At 44.6% G+C, this 26172-nt stretch overlaps 1 protein-coding gene across 3 annotated transcripts in view; it reads left to right on the top strand.

The window, feature by feature from the left end:
- BBS7 (Bardet-Biedl syndrome 7) overlaps positions 1-25844 on the top strand; it is a 48615-nt gene extending 22771 nt beyond the window's left edge. For 2 of the 3 annotated variants that reach the window (XM_059695597.1, XM_059695598.1), the window contains exons 10-19: positions 858-960; positions 2853-3045; positions 5350-5424; positions 7258-7323; positions 9339-9478; positions 11281-11445; positions 15038-15147; positions 15249-15352; positions 15483-15606; positions 23526-23715. In XM_059695597.1, the coding sequence (XP_059551580.1) occupies positions 858-960; positions 2853-3045; positions 5350-5424; positions 7258-7323; positions 9339-9478; positions 11281-11445; positions 15038-15147; positions 15249-15352; positions 15483-15606; positions 23526-23659 (1214 nt within the window). In that variant the 3' untranslated portion in view covers positions 23660-23715. Of the gene's footprint in view, positions 1-857; positions 961-2852; positions 3046-5349; positions 5425-7257; positions 7324-9338; positions 9479-11280; positions 11446-15037; positions 15148-15248; positions 15353-15482; positions 15607-23525; positions 23716-23753; positions 24195-24669 lie in introns of those variants that run through there. The other variant, XR_009452901.1, reaches the window with a different exon arrangement.
- Positions 25845-26172: the final 328 nt, after the last annotated feature.

Here is a 26172-nt window from a genome sequence, read left to right as displayed (position 1 = left end):
ATCTGTGTATTGTACTGTGTGTTCTTTATCCCAAATAGTAAGTCACTCTTATTTATAGATTTAAAAAAATTATTGGTTAAATAATAAGGGTATATTGATTTATAAAATAGTTAATATTTAAATAATACTTTTTAAGCCTGGCCAGTGTGGCTCAGTGTCTGAGTACTGAGCTATGAATCAGGAGATCACTGTTTGATTCCCAGTCAAGGCACATGCCTGGGTTGTGGGCTCGATCCCCAGTGTGGGGCGTGCAGGAGGCAGCCAATCAGTGATTCTCATCATTGATATTTGTCTCTCTCCCCTTCTCCCATACTCTCTAAAATCAATAAAAATATTTTTAAAAATGTTTGGCATATCACTAGTATCTTTGAAAGTTAAATAATATTATTTGGTTTAAAAAGAAATTTAGTGTATGTTTTATTATTTAATATACATTAATATAAGAAATACACATTTGTTATAAAATCTTGCTTTTAACTAGATCATTTTTACATTCTCACAATGTTATATAAGAGTTTAACAACATGAAAATAATTTTTGAAAAACGATTCTATTTTTGCATTTGTTAGAATGTGTTGACTTATTTCATACTCGAACCTAAAACTGTAAATTAAATGAAAGATCTCCTTAATCATAGTTTGATAGTATTTCAGGCAAAGCAAAACTGGTATCACAAAATGCTTATGTAATTTCCTTGTGGTTTGAATATTTTCCAGCTTCATTTCTTTTAGTTCTTGTTCTGTTTGGGGTTTTGGAGAGGAGTGTGTGCTGGAGTGAGGTTGATGCTGGTGGAGGGGCAGTGGGCTGGGTTTCCGTAGCCGTCAGCGCTCACGGTGCCGGTTGCATCCCTCCCGCAGGCTGGGTGACAGGGCTGACCACGGAGCCAGTGCACAAGGAGGGCGGGCCCGGCGAGGAGCTCCGGCTCAACCAGGAGACGCAGCACAAACTCGCCTGCCTGCGGTAACGTTGCATTCGTTTGCCTGTCAGTCTTCATCTCATGACGTGCGCAGTGGTTGCTGTTTTGGTTACTGATAGATGCAGTGTATTATATTGGAAGGCGTTACACAGTCATTTATCACTTTTTAAATGAAAGTTTATCAGTTCGAGAAAATCAGCGGTAAATGCTGATGAGTATTTTGGAGTGAGAAACACACTCCTCGTGTGCTGTACTGTGTATTGGCTGCTGCTTAGACGGAGAAGTATATCGTTTCTGTGGGGATAGGTGGTCGTCACGTTTTGCTTTTTACGGGCATGAAAGCAGCTCTCACCGATGGCTCTGCTCTCACTCATTCTAATGCTCACTGCTCCTGCAGGCCTCTCTGAAACTCTGACTCTGGCTTATACGTTTTCTTTTTTTAAATTTTTTTAAAATATTTTATTGATTTTTTTACAGAGAGGAAGGGAGAGGGATAGAGAGTTAGAAACATTGATGGGAGAGAAACATCGATCAGCCGCCTCCTGCACACCTCCAGCTGGGGATGTGCCTGCAACCAAAGTACATGCCCTTGACCGGAATCGAACCCGGGACCCTTCAGTCCGCAGGCCGACGCTCTATCCACTGAGCCAAGCCGGTCAGGGCTGGCGTATACATTTTCTTAGTGGAAATGAATTATGTTGACTTCCTTGGACCCAGGGACTGCTTTGTAACCATTCAACAGTTCCTTTGAAGAGGTGGGAGGGGCTGAAACTCAGTGACTCCTCTTCCTACTCCCACCCTTGCCATCTCTGGGGGAGTGAGGGCCAGTATTTGTTGGCTGGCAGTTGAGAGTTCAGAAGTGTTCTGGTCCCCTAAAGCCACACCACAGTTCTCCTCACGCCCGTGCACCAAAGCCACCAGGACAGCAGCTGTGCTGTGCGGGCAGCAAGGCGAGCAAGCAGAGCTCATGACGACCAGCCCCCACGCTCCCTCGTGCCGCATGTTTACAACCAGGCGTGCCCCTCCTGACAGCACGAGGCGCTCTGTCCGCTCCGCTCACTCAGCACCTGGGACGTGGGTGCGTGTGACACACTCAGCAGCCGTCTTTCCCTTGGTTCACTGCACAGATCCCCTCCTGCTCCTCCCAGATTTTCTCCTGAGTTGGGTAGCTAAGCCCGTGTTCAACCCCCCGTGACTGTCTGCTCTATTTGCGTATGGCCTTTCCCGGTAACGGGAGCCTCTGCCTGCACTGCCCGTGCAGTTCAGTCCCAGCATCCTCCCCAGCACCGGACGGAGTGTCTGCCGCTCCACGCCTCACGGTCACCCCGTGGGCCCCAGATGTGAGAGCTCTGCAGCCTCCTCCTCATTGTGTCTGTCTCCCTCACGTCTTACCGAAAGGTGCGTGTTCACTGGTTTCTTCTGCTCAGGGCTGAGGTGTTCCTGCGCCCGGACAGGCAGGTTCTCCTCCGCGTGGTGCGGAGGTACCGTGACCAGGTCGGCGTGTGAGTGCGGGCTTCTGCAGCTGCCTCGACACTGACAGCTTTGTATTAATGCGGCTCGTGTGGGACTGAGTGGATGTTTTAATTTTTAGATTAGAGATAAATAATATGGAATCATTTAGTGAGTCCTGTAAGCAAAAATTTTTTCCTATTAGTGTTACAGTTCTAGCTCAACCAGTAAAAATCCATTCGCTGCCCCGGCTGGGTGGCTCAGTTGCTTGGAGTGTCGTCCCGTACAGCAAAAAGGTTGCAGTTTCTCTCCCTGGTCAGGGTGCATCGATATTTCTCTCTCACCCTTCCTCTCTCTACATAGGTCCTCAGGTGAGGGTTAAAAGAATCCATTTTGCAGAAGTAAATGTCTCAAATTTTTATAAACATTTTAAGGACCTCAGATGTTTATACTTACAGGTGACAGAGTTGTATCTGTTTTCCTCCAGGAGTGAGTTGGAGCAGCTGCAACTTAAGGTAGCACAGGAAAGAGAGAGGTATCAACAGTCTTCGCAGTCAAGCCAAGCAAAATCAGCGGTCCCTTCCTTTAGCATAAATGACAAGTTTACATTAAATAAAGACGATGCCAGCTACAGCCTTATCTTGGAAGTGCAGACTGCGATAGACAATGTCTTAGTGCAGGTAAGCAAAATGTCTAACCTGTAATGTGAATGTTGGTCTTTTAAATGTTATATTTAGTTTAGATAGTACTTTTAAAGGCTTATTTTAGTCTCCCATTAGATTATCAGTTTGCTCATAAATTACCAAAATTATAGCTTTACTTTATCCTGTGCATATTAAACAAAAGGCTGAGGCACTTAAGTTTGAGGATGAGTCAGAAAGGACACTAAGGATTTTGTACTTTGGCTAACCTTTAAGAGAATCGTAACAGAGATGCAACTTAGAAAACTGCAGCATTTAATGCCCTTATTAGAACCTGTAAGCTTCAAATACTGAAATAAATAGCCCGCGGTACAGCTTGCATTACCAGTTCTTAGGGAGGTCAGTAGGCAAAGAACATAATCCTGAAGGTGAAATGTAGGGATAATAATGTACAACTTCATGCTTCAATATATTTAATGAATTCTTTAGTTGGAGTGACAAGGATGATAGTACAAAGAATGGAAAACAAGGAAATGATAGAAAACCCATCAGAAAATGAGAAAAGACTAAGGGGAGGAAGATAAGCTTTAAAAGACGTGGATGAGAGATCAGATTATCAATCAAAACGTAAAGGCAGAAATCTCTCCTAACTCTAGCTCAGGACTGCTGCCTGGAACACCTCGGGAACCACATACACAGAGCACAGCGCAGGCATCGGCCTTGAGACTGCCTGCGGGGGCTGGATGGGGAAGGGGGATGAGAAGTACAGACTGGTAGTCACAAAACAGTCACAGGATGTAAAGCACAGTGTAGGGAATATGGCCAGTAATGTTCTAAGTATGTGGCATGCCAGGTGGGTACTGGGAATGTTGGGGGGAACACTTTGTATTGTATATGATTGTCTAACCACTGTGCTGTACACCTGAAGCTCATCCTATATAATAAAAGCCCAGTGACAAAAATGGAACAACCATGGCCCAGCCAGCCCCAAACCCCAGCAGGGACCCCTACCCTGATCAGGGGCATGGTTGGCCTGCAATCCGCCCGCAGCCCCGCCCCTTGGCAGGGACCCCCCCCCACCCTTACTGGGGGCGTGGCCAGCCTGCAAATTACCCATGGCCCCTCACCCTGGCCGGCACCGCCACCCAGCAAAGACCCCCACCCCGATCCAGGGCCCCCATCAGGGCAGGCCGGTTGGCCCCCCACCCGTGCACTGGGCTTCTATCCTATATAATCCTATATAATAAAAGGGTTATATGCAAATTGACCCTAATGGCAGAATGACCACTCAGTCAGTCACTATGAGGTGCACTGACCACCTCTAGGTCCCTTTCCCCAGCCGGCAGGCTCCAATGCCTGATGGCGAACGGGGAACTGGGGGTGGGTAGTGGGGGATGCCGGTGGCGCCAGGCCAAGGCCCCCGCCCGACAAGTCGCCCCACACAGAGGGTGACCCGCGATGGGGGCAGGGACGGCGAGCAGGAGCGAATGCCGACCCCAAGCCAGCAGGTTCCGATTGCCCAATTGTGAACAGGGGACCAGGGGGCGGTGGCGGCGGGGGGCGGGGCCGGCTGCAGGCAGCCGGGGAAGATGGCCCTCATTGCAGGCCAGGGCTAGGGACCGTACCCATGCACAGATTTTGTGCGTCAGGCCTCTAGTACTAAATAATATGGAATGTAAACTGTAATTGAAAAATAAAATTAAAAAAAGAAACTACCTCTCCAGAGGAGACCAGAAATTCTCTCCTGTCTGTGCTACAGCTGAGGTTAAAATAAAAAAAATGAACTCATATAGTCAGAAGGCCATGTGAGTGTTTGCAGCCTCTGGTAACATTTTAGCACTGACAGAAATAGACAGGAAGATTATACTTTTTTAAAAATATATTTTTATTGATTTTTTACAGAGAGGAAGGGAGAGGGATAGAGAGTTAGAAACATCGATGAGAGAAAAACATCGATCAGCTGCCTCCTGCACACTCCCTACTGGGGATATGCCCACAACCAAGGTACATGCCCTTGACCGGAATCGAACCTGGGACCCTTGAGTCCGCAGGCCGACGCTCTATCCGCTGAGCCAAACCGGTTAGAGCGAAGATTATACTTTTAAGGGGAGAGTGAGATGATATTCTATCACTTCTGATCTCCCAGATTAGAAAACAATAGGTCATTATAATACTTATTCTCTATTATTATTCTCTACTTATTTTCTAGAAGTACGTATTATCAGATATAAGAGAATTTATACTCTCAACTTTGAAGATGAACATAAGGAAAACCCTTAAAGAAAATAGGCTTTGAGAAAAGTTTTAATTTCCCACCTGAACCTTTTTTAATGTTGGCTGCAGAGTGATGTCCCCATAGACCTACTTGATGTGGACAAGAATTCCGCTGTTGTCAGCTTCAGCAGCTGTGACGCCGAGGTGAGTGAGGATAAGGAATTCCTCCGGCGACTTCATTCCTATTTTGCTATTTTGAATAAAGCCTACAAACACCACTAGGTTCTACATTTCTTCATCAGTTTCTCATTTCATAACCTTCCCCTCAAAACCTGCTTCTGCCCTTTCTTCACCCTCAGGTAATCCAGAAACCGGCCGTCCTAGATCCTTCCCTTCTCTGACCCTGAAATCCGATTAGTTCCTGCCAGTCCTCCCGCTGTCCTGCCCCCCTGCTTCCCTCCACTGCTCTCAGCCGTCCAGCCCGCCCCTGCTTGCCCGAACCACTCCCTCATGCCCTTTCTCTGTCGCCAGGATGCCCGCTCCCAGCTGTGCTGCGCACTGTGGTGACAGCTCTCCCTGAAACGCAGACATCACCAAGTCCTTCTAAACCTGTCAGAGCCTCCTTGTGTCCTGTGGCGTGAGCTAGATTCCTCCAGGATTCACCCAGCTTCCAGCTCCCACTGTCTCACAGCTCGACCTTCCTCCTGCCCATGATTCCTGCCTCGCTGAAGTGCTCGAGGTTCCTTGAAACTGCGATGGAGTCTTACACGTTCCTATGTTTGAACGTGCTCAGTCCCTGCCAGCCCTTCCTCGCTTTCTCTGGGCTTGTTGAATCTTGCGTATTGTTCATTCAGCAGACATTTATTGAGCACTTACTGTGTGCGAAATACCAAGGATGAGATTGTGTTGGAGCTTCTGGACGTACTGTACCCCTGGGGAGCGGCCTGAGCGGGCGGGCTCCTGAGGAGGAGGGAGGGAAGCAAGGGCTGCCATGGCTGTGTGCCCAGCAGCCGAGCAGCAGACGGGGCCGCAGCGGGCATGTGGTTCTACACAGACAAAAGGGAGGAGTAGAAGAACAGATAAAGAACAAAGTTGATGGCTATATTAGGGGATAATTTTCAACATAACATAGTTTCATAGTAAAGCTTTTTTTCTTGATAAGAAATTTTCTAACAGTTGTATTGTGTTATATACGGTTTGTCATCCCTGTTTGCAAATTATAACATAAAACATTAGGGTCTACATTTTTATCATCATTTTAAAAATCAATATAAACATAAGATCTTTCATTTGTAAATTACTGTGAAAGAGTAACCTTATTTACATCGCTGCTGGATTCTTGGGAATGAGTATTTTATACTAATTTAAAAACTGCTTTCTGGCACGATAGCTTTATAAAAACCTTACTGTGGGGATTTCAAGTACATACAACAGTGGAAGAATAGTAGCATTATCTTCATATACTCATCACCGACTTCAACATATGGCCAGTCTTATTTTATGCTATTTTAGTCATTTAATATTTAATTTCAAGAAGTTATAATACTTGAAGTTATGCCAGCAACTTAATTCAGCAAACATTGAATTCCTGCATTAAGCCATTGGTGGAAATACAGAGATGAGTTATTTCTCAGTCCTCTGTGTTTGAGAAAATCAAAGACATCCTACACCAAACATTGATGTCTTTGTGTTTATAACATAAACATTAGGAGTTTTTACTATCCATTACATTTTTAGAAAACAATATTTTAAAATGTTATTGTAGATATTCAAGATGGAAAGAGCATGAGCTTTAGAGTCTTCAAAACTGAATTTGAATTCCAGTTTTATTACTGACTGGCTTTGGGGGATAACCCAGCCCCTCATGCCTCAGTCTCTTCATCTGTAAAACGGACGGCGTAGGAATAAGCTAGAAGCCTTTAGCACAGCGCCACCCACAGGAGAGTGAGTGCTTGGCAGACGGGGACCCTTATTGATGCTGTTTGTCCTGTTAAAAACGAGGACTCACCCTTTTCCTTCACTTTGAATTCTCCCCAGTCCAGTGACAACTTCCTTCTCGCCACTTACCGGTGCCAGGCAAACACCACGAGGCTGGAGCTCAAGGTAAATGTTCAAAGTTACCTTCATTGGAAAATCTGAACTTTGTTTTTTTATATCGGTATATTTTACAACATAAGATATAATTTCTTTGCATTAAATTTCTCCCTGAAATGAGTCATTTTTGAGTAACTTTTGAATAATCTCTTAGGCTTTAATTCAGCCCAGACCACTCTCTTTGCTGGTATCACTTAACCAAGCAACTTCTCTGAAATTCCCAGTCCTTCATTTCCTCCCACTGGACATTTGTTTTCTAATTTTCTCTTACGGAAAGTTTCAAACATGTCAACGTGAGGACTCCAGCCCCCCCGGTGTTCCACTCACAGTAGCCTTGTTTATCCTCTCACTCTCCATTGCAAATCATTTTGAAGCAAATATTTTGAAGGATATTTTATCATTTCACTTGTAAATAAATATTTTGGTACATATGTTTAAAAGATAACGCTTATTTTAAAAAACATAATCACAAGCCCTAGCTGGTTTGGCTCAGTGGATAGAGCATCAGCCTGCAGACTGAAGGTCCCATGTTCAATTCCGGTCAAGGGCACATGTCCGAGTTGTGGGTGTGATCCCCAGTGGGGGGCAGGCAGGAGGCAGCTGATCAATGATTCTCTCATCATTGATGTTTCTGTCTCTCCTTCTCTCTTCCTCTCTGAAATAAATAAAAATATATTTTAAAAAAACAAACATATAACCACGAGAAAACATAACGTAAGAAAAATTAACAGTAATTCCTAGATGTCATTAAATCTTTACTGTTCAGTTTTCACTAACTTCTTCTTTTTTTTTTTTTTTTTTTTTTTTTTTGATGGAGAGGGCTGGAATCCTACTAGAGTTTATAGAGATTATTTATTCAACCTCTTTTTTTTTAATATATATTTTATTGATTTTTTACAGAGAGGAAGGGAGAGAGATAGAGAGTTAGAAACATCGATGAGAGAGAAACATCGATCAGCTGCCCCCTGCACACCCCCTACTGGGGATGTGTCCACAACCAAGGTACATGCCCTTGACTGGAATCGAACCGGGGACCCTTCAGTCCGCAGGCCGACGCTCTATCCACTGAGCCAAACCGGTTTCGGCCACTAACTTCTTCTTAATCCTCACCGGAGGCTGTGTTTTATAGGTTTTAGAGAGGGGAAGGGAGAGAGAGAAACATCAATCTGTTGCCTCCCGTATGAGCCCTGACTGGTGCTGGAACTGGCAGCCTAGGTATGTGCCCTAACCGGGAATCCAACTGGAGATCTTTCGGTGCACAGGACGATGCAACCAACTGAGCCACCCAGCTGGGATGAGTTTTGTTCCCAAGGATTTTTTTCATTGATTTTTTTTTTTTAGAGAGAATGGAAGGGAGGGGGAGAGACAGAGAGAGAAACACTGATGTGAGAGAGATCAATGGTTACCTCCCACATGTGCCCCGACCAGGGCCGAGGACCGAGCCTGCAACCGAGTTACATGCCCTCGACCAGAATCAAAACCACGGCCCCTCAGTCCACAGACTGACGCTCTACCACTGAACCAAACTGGCCAGGTCAGGTCATTTGGTTTTTGAAGTATCTATATTTTCCTACTACCTGGATTTTTCTGGTTCCATTCCAGTGATATCATTTGTTACTATTTATTCTAGAGAAAATCTTTTAAAGTATTTTAGCAACATAATTACTTCTATAATTAAATATTGATTTTAGCACAGGCTGATGCTCTGTCCACGGAGCCAAACCGACTAGGGCTATAGCACAGTGTTTTTAAATGGGCTCGGGTAGTACGTGGCAATGTGTGTTTTTTGGAATGGTATAGACAGATGACCTGAAGACGTGTGGGTTAATTTTGCTTTCCCCTACCAAAACCTTCCTTTACTCTAGTGATAAAAAGTAGCTGTTTAATAGAATGTCATTATTTTCTTCAACATATTACAGAAGAGACGAAGGCCTCCGTGCTTGAGTACTTGTGTTGACCATTCTAGAGATAATGCTGACATCGCTGGGTCAGTCTCATTTTCTTTCCTCTCTGTGTTGAATCAGATCCGCTCCATTGAAGGCCAGTACGGCACGCTCCAAGCATACGTGACTCCAAGAATCCAACCCAAAACCTGCCAGGTCCGCCAGTACCTTATCAAACCCCTTTCACTCCATCAGAGAAGCCACGGTATCGATCGCGACAGGTAGGACCAAGGCAGGAGCGTTTACTTTTAGGGCATTACATGATGCAGAGAAACTTGCCTATAATTTTTTTAAAATGTGTTTTTATTGATGTTTTAGAGAGAAAGGAAGGGAGAGAGAGACGGAAGGAAGGAGAGAGAGATCAATGTGAGAGAGCAACATCCATCTTTTACCTCCCGCACGCGCCCAGCCAGGGATTGAACGTGCAACCTGGGTGTGTGCCCTGAACTGGGAATCGGACTGGTGACCTATCTGTGCCTGGGACGGCGCTCAACCAACTGAGCCACACCGGCCAGGGCAGCTTGCCTTTCATTGTCACGGTGTAAATTCTGGTAGAGATGTGTCCATTTCATTGAAAGGCTGTGGAGTGGTATTCCTACTGATGTTAGGCCTGTGTCTGCTGCCGGAGGCTGCCTGGAGCGGCACTTCTCTTTCGCTTGGACCCGTCCCGCAATCAGCAGTCACTGTTTCGCTTTTGCGTTTCCTGTGAACGGGCCCTTGGTGCGTTGGCCTCAAACATTCTATTTCCTCTCTGTTCCACCTCAGGAAATACTCGAGCCATTGACGGCGCTAATCGGCTGTTTCCCACTTCCCCTATAGCGTAAGCATCCTCCTGTGGGTAGCTTTTCACTTCCTGAAGGTGAGAGGCATGCTGAAACGAGGGAGAAGGGGAAGACATGGGGCATCGAACACTTCCCTGTGCCTTGCATTGTGCAGGGGCGTAGGTTTCGTTCAAGTCGTACAGCAAGTCAGGTGGCCACGTCTCCATTGTACCAATGAGACCGGGAAGCCTGGGAGAGGTCACTTGCTGACATAAGAAACAGCTATACTGTGAGCCCACAGCCCGTTTTCCCGTGCAGCCTGTAACGGTAAAGGCGGTGACTTAAACAAGATGCAAGGAGACGTGTTCCTAAGGGTGTCCTCTAAAGCACTAAAGAGGGTAGATTCTTTTTGGTATGTCTTCCTGCTTCTCAGCCGAAGTTGTGGATGGTGGTGGCATGGCGTGCTGCAAGAGCAGCACAGGGGAGCGAGAGACCAGCTTGGAATCTTGCCTCTGTTCCTGTGTGACTGTGGGGACATAACATAATCTCTCTGGGCTTTAGTTTTCTTATCTGCAAATGAGACGGTGGCCTGGATGACCTCAAAATCTCTTCTAGTTTTAGGTTCCTTAATTCTGTGTCTTCTTAGAATTCCTCAGAGCCTTTAATTCCACAAATTTACATTTTTAAAATCTTTATAATTATCCACTTGATTTATTTAAAATCTATTTCATTCCCTTGTATGTGTGTGCAATTTCACAAGATAGAACAAATCATTCCACATCCCTGCAAGATAGAGGTACTACCCCTCCCTGGCCCCGTGGCCTGCAGCTGGTAAGCCGTGGAGTGGGTTTCAAGCCCTTGTCCATCTTACTCAGAAGCCCAGTCCTGTGCTGTCACATGACCTCATTATTTCTCTAAGGAGATTCTTGTATGTTTTGATAGTTTGTACAGTATAGGGGTATTAGGTGAACTTTTAAAAAATGAAATATGCCTGGGTAAACTGGATTTTATTTGTAAAGATGTTATAATAAAAACAAGCTATTTGTGTCCGCTGGCCGGTAAAAGCAGAGGTATAGATACTCTTTCTTTCATGAAATCAGAATGTTCATTCATCGGATAGGTAAGATTAATCTGAGAAAAATTAAACAAATGTCAAGAAGTTTATATTTGATTAGCTGTTATTGCAAAATTCTGTTTGTTAATGTGTTGTGTACATCAAATACACTTCCGCATGCAGATGTGTCCTCTGCTGTGAATTACAGACCCATGAACACACTGACTTTAACGGGCCAGTTCAGTTTTGCGGAAGTTCACTCCTGGGTGGTGTTTTGCCTTCCTGAGGTTCCTGAGAAACCTCCGGCCGGAGAATGTGTGACATTCTACTTCCAGAACACCTTTCTGGACACCCAGCTGGAAAGCACCTACAGGTAATGCAGCTCGTTATCGGTTCACAAGTGTGTGGGGTGTTTTAAGTATGTTTTTTTAATTGATTTTTAGAGAGAGAGGAAGGGAGAGGGAGAGAGAGAAACATCAATGATGAGAAAGAATCACCGATCGGCTGCCTCCTGCATGCCCCCTACTGGGGATCAAGCCGGAAACCCAGGCCTGTGCCCTGGCCTCTTGGTGCGTGGATCCACACTCAGCACTGAGCTAAGCCAGCCAGGGCACAAGCGTTTTGCTATAAATGAGCTTCTACATTTTCTTCGTTTTAAAGCAGGAACAATTTGTAAATAATAGATTTGAAACCTATACTATTCAAGAGAATCTATTGAAAAACAAGCAGGATTAATGCATTTTTAAAAATGATTGAATAAAGATTCCCATGGCCCTGGACCAGCAGCTCAGTTGGTTAGAGGGTTGCCCTGTCGCTCCAACGTTGCGAGTTTGATCCCTGGTCAGGGCACATGCAAGAGTCAACCAATGAATGCAGAAACGAGTGGAACAACAAATCAATATTTCTCTTTCTCACTCCCTTCCTCTCTCTTTGAAATGAATAAATAAATTAATTAAATTTAAAAAAAAGAAATAGCCCTAGCTGGTTTTGCTCAGTGGATAGAGTGTCGGCTGCGGACTGAAGTGTCCCAGGTTCGATTCCGGTCAAGGGCATGTACCTTGGTTGCGGGCACATCCCCAGTGGGGAGTGTGCAGGAGGCAGCTGATGCATGTGTTTAACTCTCTTGCCCTCTCCCTTCCTCTCTGTAAAAAATCAATAAAATATATTTTTTAAAAAAGAAATATGTAGAAGTTACTTGATGAAACTTTGAAATGTTATTGACATAAAAGACTTGAGATTCAGTTGGGTAATTAATATATTGCACAGTCCTCAATAGGAAGACACTGCAAGTGTGACAGTCCTTCCCAAATGTATGCAAAGAGAGGAAATGGCTCAGAACTTGGCAGCTGAGACCATGGGGCTTTTGAAGCCGGTGTGTCAGGAGGGGCGGTGGCTGGCTGCACGCCGGGCCTTCCCTCCCGCTCCTCTGCGGGGCTCCCTCAGGGCCTGGTCTGAGCACAGAGAAGCCGACCTTCCTCTCCTTCGCTCCTCTGCTGAGCGTGAGGTGACTGCCTTCTCTCAGGGGATTTCTCCTCTGAGCCTCACCCCCACTTCAGCTGTAGCTGTTCTTTGTTTGATCTTTTGTTTTTTTTTTAATTTTGTTTTATGTGGAGGGGCTGGGTGGCTTCTCCTCTCCTGGTCTCTGTTCTTAGGGGTTCTTTTCCTAAGCAGGTTCTTGAACGGTTCTGCTTCCCAGCTGAGCTGTAGATGCTGATCCTGGAAGCTGCCCATTGGGAGCTGGAGCTCTCCAGAAATCTAACTGGTTTCAGATCAGTCCTCAGAGCTGTTTCACTGTACCTTCCAGGACCTCATCTGTGTCCAAACCTGGAACAATGCATGGCGCCTGTTTGAAGTCCTACAGCGAACTTCATGCTCAGGCATAGCCGACAATTCCACGTGCCTGGCATAGTGCATGTTTTTGGTCTGTGTGCTGCCGAGGCCAGCAGCGTGTATATTTGTGTAATAGCATATCTTTGCTCTTTACCACTCTGCGTCCTTTAATATTCGTCCCTTATCAGTCACACTCCACTTATTCTTCAAGGCCCAACTCATAGCTACGCTTTCAAGTTTTTCTTGATTCTCTTCTCTATTCCCATGGCATTTTATTCTTACCTTCCTTAGGTATTTATTGTTATTTATTTGAAGTATATAATAATGTTTTTATGTGAGCTTGTATCTATAAATTGGACTATAAGCTCCTCATGGGCAGAGTCTATTTCTTTTCTTTTAATTTTTGTATTTTTATTGATTTCAGAGAGGGAGGGGCAGGAGAGGGGGAGAGAGAGAGAGAGAGAGAGAGAGAGAGAGAGAGAGAGAGAGAGAGAGAGAAAGGAAGGAAGGAAGGAAGGAAGGAAGGAAGGAAGGAAGGAAGGAAGGAAGGAAGGAAGGAAGGAAGGAAGATTGATTTGTTGTTCCACTTATTTATACATTCATTGGTTGATCCTTATATGTGCCCTGACCAAGATCGAACCCACAACCTTAGAGTATCAGGACAATGCTCTAACCAACTGAGCTACCCAGCCAGGGCCAGAGTCTATTTCTTAATTATTTTTGTATGAACCCTCCAAGTGCCTCACACCTGGCCGAGCATAGTGGTTCTCAGTAAGTGTTTTTAGGGATCTGAGTGAAATGCGTTTGTATGGAAGGAGCAGCCCTACCTGGGTGTGACTCTTGGCTCTGTGACCTTGTTGAGATTACTTCCCTCGCTGACCTGTAGTTTTCTCTTCTGAGGAGTGGAAATAATAGCACATGTTCACTGAATTGTGGTGATTAAAAGAAAACAAGCCATGCAAGTTACCCACAGTGTCAGGTGCTGTGTGTTAAATAGTAGATATCATCAGTTAAAATTAAAGACCAGTGAAAAGTCTCATGATTTCTAAACTATAATTGGGATCCAAATTGTATGTATGTATTACTCATCTTTCTAGAAGAAAGAAGTCAGTCTTTGCCTATAACTAGTCAATACAAACTATTTGTGTGTATGAAAGCCAAACCAAAGGGCACATTAAATGATGAAAATGGTAGATGTTAACTAGGAAACGGAAATGTTTGGTCATCAGAAAAAAGAACCAGCACAAAGGGCTTAACCTGGAAATGGGAATTCCCAGCGCCTGTACCGTGAGAGCGCGCAGCCCTGGACCTCAGGACCTCAGGACGCGGCCAGCGCCCTCACTGGCGTCACGGAGGCGGCTCTCCCCGCTGCGCGGCTCTGTGTTGTCCCCTGGGCCGTCCTGTGCAGCCTGGTGGCAGCAGTGCCATCCAGCTTCGTATCTTGTCAGCTCCCATGGAGTCTCTCTCCCACTAGTTCCAGTAAGAAAAGTCCCAGGATTGAGTGCCATTGCTGCGCCGTGACCCGCGTGGTCCGTGGTGTGGAATGCACTGCTAACCGCTCCTCCTGAAGTCCCAGAAACGGGCTGGGCCAGGGCCAGCGAAGTCCATGGGGTGAGAAGGTGAGAGAGGGAGTGACTCGTTCCCCAAAGGAAAAAGGTCCTGCGACCGTAGACGTGGGATGGATGCCCCCGGCCTGACCAACAGAAGAGGCTACTCGTAGGTTCGCTGTCCGCCTCAGGATGCAGCTGGGGGCATGCTGTCATGTACGTGAGCGCATCAGAGAAAAACGTACCCGTGCAAGTAAGCACCTCCAGTTCACATACATGAAGGCTCAGCTGTTGGAATTTTACTTGTGAAAACACAAAAGCTGTTTTAAATGAAGGACATATTATGACGTCACCTATCTTTAGGAGACATATCTGACAGCTTTTCTTAAGTTTTACAAGTATGTCAGAACTTGAATTAATATAACAGTAAAAGTTTACACATTTAAATATGCTTTCTATTAATAATGAGATGTATATATAGAGAAATCTATAATCAAATGAAATTTAAACACTAGTTACAAAATATGTATTAACTGGGTGTATTTCCTTCTAAAGCTGTCTTTTAAAAAATATATATTAATTTTGTAGAAAAGGAGAAGGAGTTTTTAAATCTGACAACATTTCAACTATTTCCATCCTAAAAGATGTGCTCTCTAAAGAAGCTACAAAAAAGAAAATTAACCTCAACATTTCATACGGTAAAGAAAGAAAAATCTTTTTTTTTTTTTGGTTGTTGTTACAATAAGAATGTTTCTAATCAAAATGACTTTCTAACTGCGTCTGGCTCGACTCCTTCTAGAGATCAATGAGATGTCAGTAAAGCACACTCTCGAGCTCATCCACCCAAAGCTGGAGTACCAGTTGCTTTTGGCTAAGAAAGTGCAGCTAATTGATGCTTTAAAAGTAAGTGTATGTGTCTTGGACTCATGATCATTATTCTGTTGTGATGGGATTTCTAAAATTGTAAAGACTTTAAAGCTACACTGGATTGAATTTAAACATTAAGTGTCTTCTGTTTTTAATTTAAAATAAGGAATTGCAGGTTCATGAAGGAAATACAGACTTCCTGATACCAGAATATCGCTGCATTCTAGAGGAGGCAGAGCGCCTGCAGGAGGAGTACAAGAAGCAGCCGGCACACCTGGAGAGGCTCTATGGTTAGTGGGCTGTTAGAATACCTGCCATGTCTCCGTTCTCCTGGCTGTTTGAGAGAAACTGGGCAGGGGAGAAGCAAAGATTACAGCAATCACGAACCTATGACAGCCAATTTGTTGCTTACAATATTAATTTTGTCAAGTTTGTTCTAATATTTACTATTTTTAAATACTTTTTTATTGATTTCAGAGGGGAAGGGAGAAGGGGGAGAGATAGGATGAGAGAGAGTCGTTGATTGGCTGCCTCCTGCACACACCCTACTAGGGATCGAGCCCGAAACTCAGGCAGGTGCCCTGACTGGGAATTGAACCATGACCTTTTGGTTCATGGGTCAACACTCAACCACTGGACCATACCAGCTGGACCTACTATTTAACATTTTTACTCGATAAAATGCAAGTAAAATTAGGAAGTAAAATAAGTTTAATGCAATAGACTTACATATATGAAGGAACCTGGTGTGAAATGAATATAACTTATGAAGCATTATAGTTTAGGCTATAATTCACACCAGTAATTTTCAGGCTTTGTTGCTATTGTGAAAATCAACATGCAACATTTAATAATTATAGCATAATAAGGGATATATGTGTGCTATGTCAACCCAAAACTCATTTTGCTTTGGTGGTAGAAATTGGGTGTTACACAAATTATATTGAAAGTAACGAGAGTGGGTTGGAAAGAGCAGCTTAAAAAAACTTTTGTTTTGCCATCATTACATGAGCTCTGTGCATAGCACACCAGTTTACCTATAGCATCTTCGTAATCAGGTGGCATATTTTGCTGGGGTCCAACCCCAGCAGGTCTAGGGGTCCCCAAAGGTGTGGATGGAGTCGGCGAAGACTATCCACCCTCTAAACGGTGGAGTCCTATCCGTCCCGAGTGCAGGGCGCTTACCTAGGGGTCCCTGTTCGGGCGCCATATGCTGGGGTCCAACCCCAGCAGGTCTAGGGGTCCCCAAAGGTGTGGACGGAGTCGGCGAAGAAGGAATTAAACAGAGACAGCGTTCAGTTGATGAGCAGCCTAGCCAGGATCTCTAGCCAAGTTCTGGTCAGGATCTCCAGTGAAGTTCTGGTTAGGATCTCCAGCCAGGTTCTGTGTCCATGTTCTCTTGCTAGGTTCTCCAGCCAGGTTCTCCAGTTTCTCCAGCCAGGTTCTGTCACCAGGTTCTAGTCAGGATCTCTTGCCATGTCCTCTCCAGGTTCTTTAGCCAGGTTCTGTCTCTAGGTTCTTCAGCCAGGTTCTCTCGCTAGGTTCTGTCTCTAGGTCTGTGTCCAGTTTCTGTCCAGGATCTTTTGCCATGTTCTCTCCAGCGAAGTTCTTCTGTCTCTAGGTTCTGTGTAGGTTCTGTGTCTAGGTTCTGTGTCTAGGTTCTGTGTCCTGTTATCTTGTTACATCTGTATTTATACCAGTTGATTCCAATCCTGTCAATCTCTATTCCAAAGGTTAGGGCGTTTCTTATCTCCATTCCAGGGAGTAAAGATTATGCAGCTTAAGCATGATTGTTCGTAGTTAAAGTGATTAATTACCTGCCTGGCACTTAGTTAAGGGTTTTTTTTTTTTGTTTGTTTGTTTTTATTAAATCTTTATTGTTCAGATTATTACATTTGTTCCCCTTTTTTCCCCCCCATAACTCCCCTCCTCCCAGGTCCCGCCCCACCCTCCGCCCTCACTCCCCACCCACTGTCCTCATCCATAGGTGCACGATTTTTGTCCAGTCTCTTCCCGAATCTCCCACACCCCTTTCCCCCCCAAGAATAGTCAGTCCATTCCCTTTCTATGTCCCTGATTCTATTATAATCACCAGTTCATTCTGTTCATCAGATTATTTATTCACTTGATTCTTAGATTCACTTGTTGATAGATGTGTATTTGTTGTTCATAATTTGTATCTTTACCTTTTTCTTCTTCTTCCTCTTCTTAAAGGGTACCTTTCAGCATTTCATATAATCCTGGTTTGGTGGTGATGATCTCCTTTAGCTTTTCCTTATCTGTGAAGCTCTTTATCTGACCTTCAATTCTGAAAGATAGCTTTGCTGGATAAAGTAATCTTGGTTGTAGGTTCTTGGTATTCATCACTTTGAATATTTCTTGCCATTCCCTTCTGGCCTGCAAAGTTTCTGTTGAGAAATCAGCTGACAGTCGTATGGGTATTCCCTTGTAGGTAACTCGGTTTCTTTCTCTTGCTGCTTTTAAGATTCTCTCTTTGTCTTTTGCTCTTGGCATTTTAATTATGACGTGTCTTGGTGTGGTCCTCTTTGGATTCCTTTTGTTTGGGGTTCTCCACGCTTCTTGGACCTGTAAGTCCATTTCTTTCACCAGGTGGGGCAAGTTTTCTGTCATTATTTCTTCAAATAGGTTTTCAATATCTTGGTCTCTCTCATCTTCTGGCACCCCTATAATTCTGATGTTGGTACGCTTGAAGCTGTCCCAGAGGCTCCTTACACTATCCTCGCATTTTTGGATTCTTTTTTCATTTTGCTTTTCCCGTTGGGTGTTTTTTGCTTCCTCGCATTTCAAATCATTGACTTGATTCTTGTGCTCCTCTGGTCTGCTGTCGGGAGTCTGTATAATATTCGTTATTTCAGTCCGTGTATGCTTAATTTCTAGTTGGTTCCCCAATATAACATCGAGGGTCTCATTAGTTTTCTTGTAGATCTCATTAAGTTTATCGGTGGCTTCTAAACAGTTCTTGAGAGACCTTAAAAGTGTGGTTCTGAACTCTATATCTTCCTTTGACAATTTTATCCTGTTTCTTTGTCTCCGCATTTTGTTATGCTTCCTTGGTGCACCCCCTAGTGGTCTTTGTTCTCAGTCTTATAGATAAATCTTGATTGTTGTAGCTAATCCCAGGGAGGGTTTGACCTCCAGGCCAAGTGGCTATGAGAATCAGCTGTGTCAGCAGTGAGAGAACTTCTGTCCTCTAGGGAGGTGCTAATCTAGCCTTTGCCTGAGGCTATCCGGCAAATGCCTCTGTGCAGGACTTGGGTAGGGCGGGTCGCACAGGATCAACAGGGTGGGCCGGAGAGAGCAGTTATGGCGGCTCTCAGTCCTGTCCCCAGGGGCTCTGCCTCTCTGAGTCCCAGCACCCGCTGCAAAGCTGGGAGAGAAAGCTGCACTCGCTCTGACCGAAGCCAGACAGTCCCGTTTCTCCCGTTTGAGTCTGGGTCCCTAAAGACTTGCCTGTATCTGGAGCTCAGAGTCTGCGACTCTCTCCCGATTGAAAACAACAACCACGCCCTCCGCCGCCAGCCTGCTCCGCGCACTCCGCACCTCAGAATTTGACTTCAGCACTGCGCCTCCTCTGAGTGTCCGTATGCGTTTCTCTTTCCTCCTAGTTGTAGGACTTCCACTCAGCCAGCGTTCCTGTGGTTCTGGGTGATGTCCCTTCCGTCTTTTAGTTTTACTTTTGAAGTAGTTGTTCAAAGCAGCAAACTCCGGCGTTAACCTATGCCGCCATCTTGGTTCTCCGCTCAGTTAAGGGGTTTTATTCCCTCCCTAACTTCAGGGGAAAATCCCTACCTGGGGAAACAACCTTTCTCAGAGAGGTGACCTTGGTTAAAACACATAGTGCCAAGAAGGTGAGCAAACATATTAAGAACAGTATGCCATATATGCCAGGTACCTTGAAAGAGCAAGGATGGACCGGCTCCCGGCAAATTCCCCCTTTTTTATTTTTTAAAAGCAGGCATTAAAAAGAAAACCCCCAAATGCTCTCTTATATCCATTTTAAGAGTAGGATTGGCGCTTTCCGCTATTACCTGAGTCCTGATCTATCACCCCAGGGAGAGCTTGCCAATCCTGCACTTCCCGGGGTGGAAAGGCTGCAGTGGGGTTAAGGATAAGGCTCCTTGGGCCTACCTTCTCCCATGCCTTTACATTTACCTATCCTTCCTCAGAAAAGCATGGACATACTTCTTATATAAAACGTTCTGTCTGACTGGGAGTAACCTTAATTCCTCTGCTAGCAAGCATATGTGTTAAAAGATCAATACAGAGTCTTATTTCTTTAGACTCAGTATGGCACATCTTCTTAATCAAATGATCAATACAGAGTCTTCTTTCTTTGGACTCAGTATGGCACATCTTCTCAATCTAAGTTCTCTGCTATCCACCTTCTTACCGTACTTATCCTCTATAGGGGGGTCTGCAGTACGCTGGTGGAGTCCTATCCGTCCAAAGTGTGGGGTTCTCAATGGGGTGGGGGCGCTTACCTAGGGGAATCCTGTTCCAGGGGTTCCCAAAGGTGTGGATGGAGTCGGCGAAGACTATCCACCCTCTTCCACAGTGGAGTCCCATCCGTCCCGAGTGCAGGGCGCTTACCTAGGGGTCCCTGTTCGGGCGCCATATGCTGGGGTCCAACCCCAGCAGGTCTAGGGGTCCCCAAAGGTGTGGACGGAGTCGGCGAAGAAGGAATTAAACAGAGACAGCGTTCAGTTGATGAGCAGCCTAGCCAGGATCTCTAGCCAAGTTCTGGTCAGGATCTCCAGTGAAGTTCTGGTTAGGATCTCCAGCCAGGTTCTGTGTCCATGTTCTCTTGCTAGGTTCTCCAGCCAGGTTCTCCAGTTTCTCCAGCCAGGTTCTGTCACCAGGTTCTAGTCAGGATCTCTTGCCATGTCCTCTCCAGGTTCTTTAGCCAGGTTCTGTCTCTAGGTTCTTCAGCCAGGTTCTCTCGCTAGGTTCTGTCTCTAGGTCTGTGTCCAGTTTCTGTCCAGGATCTTTTGCCATGTTCTCTCCAGCGAAGTTCTTCTGTCTCTAGGTTCTGTGTAGGTTCTGTGTCTAGGTTCTGTGTCTAGGTTCTGTGTCCTGTTGTCTTGTTACATCTGTATTTATACCAGTTGATTCCAATCCTGTCAATCTCTATTCCAAAGGTTAGGGCGTTTCTTATCTCCATTCCAGGGAGTAAAGATTATGCAGCTTAAGCATGATTGTTCGTAGTTAAAGTGATTAATTACCTGCCTGGCACTTAGTTAAGGGGTTTTATTCCCTCCCTAACTTCAGGGGAAAATCCCTACCTGGGGAAACAACCTTTCTCAGAGAGGTGACCTTGGTTAAAACACATAGTGCCAATAAGGTGAGCAAACATATTAAGAACAGTATGCCATATATGCCAGGTCCCTTGAAACAGCAAGGATGGAATGGCTCCGGGCAACATTTAATCCTTCGCACAGCTTTGCAAGGTAGATGATGTCTCCATTTCTCATTTTTAAGTGGGAAGTCTGAGACCAAAGCATTTGCTGTCACATGGTAGGAAGCGACACAGCCTGCAGGGCCTCCTCTCAGCCCGCCTCTCCCCCGGTTCCTGCTTTTTGCTCTGTGTCAAGTCTTCTGTAGTTAATTGGTGTCATCAGCCTACCCTGACCCTTCAGCCTGCGCAATGAGTTCATTTTATACCCAGAGACTTGCTCACAAGCTGTAATAATAAGACCTAATATCTTAGTATTTACTAAACGGCAGGCACACGATCGTTCATCCTTATAGCCGCTTCGCAGATGCATCGCTCATCACCAATCCAAAACCCAGAAAGCTTTGAAAAGCAACGCTTTTTATAATTAATTTTGCATCAAATCTGACTTGGTCTGAATTAATGTAATGGCAAAACTTCACTTAAACTGGCATGAGGTTATTTATAGTCTTTTTTATTCCACCTAGTGTGGTTGTTTATCCGTGTATTTTATTGCAGAAACGTTGCTCTGTTTACCCCCTTGGATGTTACGCCATCTATGCTGTATTCCTTTTATTGTCTTTCTAAACTGAAAAATTCTCAAGTATCTCTTGTAGCTGGGGTTTTGGATAAAGGACTGACAGCTTGAGTAAACCCCATTGTACATATAAGAGAACTTAAAGGTGCAATAATGTGCCCAGATCTTTGAACCTAAAAATGTTTGCCTTTAGGTTAAATCCCAAGAATGGTCCACATATACTAGTAGATGGAAATTTAGTTAGTTAATCTCGCCCAAGGATATTTTTTCCACTCCTTTTTTCAGAGAAAGTAGAAGGGAAAGAGGGAGGAAGGGAAGGAAGGAGAGATAGAGAGAGACATAGTTTGGTTGTCTCCCACACAGTCCCAAACTGGGGGCAGGGAGCAAACCCGCAAACCAGGTACATGCCCTTGACTGGGAATCGAACCCACAACCCTTTGGTGCACAGGCTGACACTCTAATCACTTAACCACACTGGCTAGGGTGGAATATTTTAATCTAAATAAACCTGTTGAGAACTGAATCTCTACAGCAAGCATGTCAAACTCAAAGGCTAACACGGGCCCAATAAACAAGGTTTAAGTGTATGTGGCCACAAAAAAACAAAAGCTTCAATTTTCATAGAAACATATGTTTATTTCGATAGAGACCTGCTGAATACAAAGGGCTGAAATAAATGAGTCATCATTAACATAAAATAATACATTTTAATAAAAATTAAATTTTTTCTTGAACATTAACTTACCAGACATGGAATAACTACACTAATTAATAAGGGTAATGCAAATAAACCTATTTTTCCTTGTTCTCTGAAAGTGAAATATTTCCTATTACGCACACCCAACAAGTCAGTACAAGACTAATGACGTGGTCATCGGCTGCTAAAATATTCGCTGCTGGTATTAGTGGAGAGAAATGGTGCACCTGCGCGTAAGGGAAATAAATGCAACACGATTATAGTAATCAGTCATTAGTGAACGTTGTAGTTCGTTATTAGTAACTAGGGGCCCGGTGCATGAAATTCGTGCACTGGGTGTGTGTCGGGGGGGGGGGGGAGTGTCCCTCAGCCCAGCCTGCCCCCTCTCACATACTGGCAGGCCTCAGGCGTTGACCCCAGCCCAGGCCTGACGCCTCTGACAGAGGCATCAGGCCTGGGCTGGGGGCAGAACCAGTGATGGGGGGAAATGAGGGTCCCCTGCCGGGCGGGAGAGCGGGTTGGGGGCGAGTGGCCCTGCCAGCCCGCGTGATCGGGTCCCAGGCGACCACCGGCACTCATGCCCCCAACCCGCTCTCCCGGGTTGAGGGCGTGAGTGCAGGCAGATGCCGCAGCCGCCCCGCCGGCTCGCGTCCAAGTCTGCCGGCCGGATCGGGTCCCAGGCGACCGCTGCAGCCACCCCGCAGGCCCGCGTGATCGGGTCCCGGGCGACCGCTGGCACTCAGGCCCCCTACCCGCTCTCGCAGGTTGGCGGCGTGAGTGCGGGTGGACGCCGCAGCCGCCTCGCCGGCCCGCGTCCAGGTCTACAGGCGGGATCAGGTCTTGGGCGACTGCTGGCACTCACACCCCCAACCCGCTCTCTGATGGCACTGTACCATCCTGCCTGCAATATGCAAATTAGCCACCATCTTTTTTGGCAGTTAACTTCCATCTTAGTTGGCAGTTAATTTGCATATCTCACTGATTAGCCAATGAAAAAGGTATCGGTCGTATGCCAATTACCATTTTTCTCTTTTATTAGTATAGGATTATGTATAACAGGCTATTGTAAAAATTAAGTTATGAACTTTTTATTAACACGTTTCTTACAGACCGTTACATTGGCTGGGCTGCAAAATATTCGTTGTGGGTCGCATGCGGCTGGGCCGCGAGTTTGACCTGCTTGCTCTACGCTATGTCATCTGGTCAGCCCGAGTGAAAGGCAAACACCTGTGATGCCCTGTGTGCCAAGAGCATTTCAGAGCTGGTCAGCAGTGGACTGCCTGAAGCCATAGCCACAGCCAGTTGTTAAGAGAGTTATTAGCCAAATGATTTATATTTTGAAACTTGCCTTAAAATCTCTCCAAAATAAGTATTTTTTAAAGCATCAACCCTTTTAGATTCGTTTATAAATAATGGAATTACAGGTGATTAGAAATAAATACCAAGCGATCATTTACTTTCATTAAATACTGTGTCATTAATTAGAACTACTTAGTGACAGGAAATTAACTTTTCTTTATAGGGATGATCACCGATCTTTTTATAGATAAGTTCAAGTTCAAAGGCACCAATGTAAAAACCAAAGTACCTCTTTTACTGGAGATTCTGGACAGTTATGACCAAAACACACTGATTGCTTTCTTTGATGCTGCATGAAAGTAAGGTAAAGTTCTGGAGAAGTTGTCTCTTTAAATGAAAATGTTAAAACAGAACTACAAGCTAACTGTGCATACTTTATTTCAAACTACAGGCCGGTGCACAAAATTTGTGCATAGGTGGGGACCCTGGGGGTGGCCTGTGGAGATTGGGTCCTAGCTTGCACCCCCAGCCTCGCAGCCCCGCAGCTCTATCTGGCACCCCGCCTTGGCCTGGTGCCGCCTGCTCGCCTGCTCCACCATCCCGTTGCAGTCCAGCTGTCGTCGGGCCGTCGACACTGCCAACACTGTGTCACCAATGGCCGCCATGCACCGTGCCGCTCCCTGGTGGTCAGTGTACGTCATAGCGAGCGGTTGAACTTCCGATCATTGACTGCCGGAGAGACAATAAGCATATTAGGTTTTTATTATATAGAATACTTTTAAATATTATCTAAAAATATTTGAGATACATGATTTTTTTTAGTAATGCTTCATTTCTTTTGATGAATGCAACCTTTTAAAAATAAATAGCATTTTTATTCTTAACACCTTTCGTACCGCATAGAAATCTCTAAGACATACGCCAGGGACCGCACGTTTTTGTGCAAACTGCACATTATTTAAATCATCATAACTACAGATCATAATGCACTTTAGGTGTTGTTTTTCAATAATTATCACATTTTTATTTACAAAAACAATTAAACAATTAAAGTTCCTAGTACTTTTTTAACGTATGGTACTGCGTAAAACATTTTCTAAAAGCACCAGGAACTTGAAGACGAAGACTATTTGAATGACCAAAATACAATGTAACTGCAATGCTTTATGGGTTCGTGCAATTATATAGTTTTTCGTAGACTGACCTGCACGGTTTCCACCAATGAGATTGCTTTATTCGATGTGGACAAGACAGGGTGTTGACATCTAAGGTCCATAACAGGTGGCGCATGAAAAACAAGAAAACTCGTGAGCGTTCCTTAACAGATGGCAAGCTCGTGAGCGGTAGGAAAGGTGTTAAAATACAAGTAGAATGATTATAAGGGATTTTAATGAATTCTTTTGCAAGTGGTGTTTTAAATTTTATACTGAAAAATAATATTTGAAAAATAAAAATATATAGTGTGTGGACTAAAGTAGGTTTACAGTTTGCATGGAAAATTGTAATAATAACAACACAAGACCCCTGCCGCTGTGGCTTAGTGGTTGAGTGTCAACCTATGAACCAGAAAGCCACGGTTTAATTCTGGCTCAGGGCACATGCCCAGGTTTCAGGCTCAATCCCCAGTAGGGGACGTGCAGAAGGCAGCTAATCAATTCTCTCATTGATATTTCTATCTCTCCTCCCTTCATCTCTGAAATCAATAAAAATATATTAAAAATGTAACACAAGAATAAACTTGCATACTCACAACTGTAAGCCTACTTTTGCCCCACTCTGTATTTAAATATCTAAGCTCCTCCCAGTGTATGTATAAACTGCTTTACATTTTTCAGAATGTATTTATATTCGTTAACTCATTTGACTTTCACAACGTTATTTTCTCAAATCATATAAGAAAGCTCCTTTTCACTGACGTTAAGTGGTGAAGAGGGCTTGCTGTTATTTTGTAAATCGGGAACTAGAACCTGCATTTTGGTGCCTGGTTTGTGTCCTAGTTAATTATGTATGTCGCCAGCCAGTGGATATAACCTACCAATTATTTTTTCTAGGAGTTGAGATTGATTTGCACCTGATTTCACTCTTGCTTGATAATGAGCATTGTGACCAGGTTCAGTTTGTATACAGTGTGGACAGAGATGAGCAGTGGTTTAAGGTGACGCTCTGTAACCAGTGGTTACCGAGTATCCGAGTTACTAGTCAGGAACAGGGGTGGCTTCCTAGCGTTTCTGCATGAGCATCCACCATTTCCTTCATATCATGTGTGAAGGGGAATAAGACTTAAAGGCTGTGGGGATTTTGTTTATTAAACCTAACTGAGATTGATTCATATCCGAGGGGAATGTTGTATTTAAAGGTTGCTTTAAGATGGCATAAAGATTATAATGGAAAATAAGCTATTTATGTTTTTAAGAAGGGCACACCCATGAATTTGTCAGAAAACAATGATGCTTCTTAATTATATGCCATTATATCTGTTATGTGTGAGCCTTATTGTATATTAAATGTGGAAATTCGTTAAAGGCACCTATCGCTAAGAGTTTTATTTTAATAAGGTCATTTTACTATATCCAAACAACCTTCATTTCTGAATGGAACACAGTTCTATGTAGGTCACTGGGTGCTGTGTACTGGCAGTCAGAGCTGCGGGGGAAATGGGAGGGAATGGCCGTCTAGTGGAATTTCGCGCAGAACATTACTATCTGTTACACAGATCGACAGTAGTTCAAGGTGGCACCGCCTAGTAATTGCCTGTTCACTAGGAAATGAAAAGGCTGAGGCTGAAGAAACACCTAAAGGGTAGATGACATAGTCTGCCACCGCAGCGGGAGCCTGTAAACATCATTTAACCCTGACAAGTGCATGACATA

This window comes from Myotis daubentonii, chromosome 5, assembly GCF_963259705.1.
Source record: "Myotis daubentonii chromosome 5, mMyoDau2.1, whole genome shotgun sequence".
NCBI lineage: Eukaryota > Metazoa > Chordata > Mammalia > Chiroptera > Vespertilionidae > Myotis > Myotis daubentonii.
This window is presented reverse-complemented; position numbering and strand designations above follow the sequence as displayed.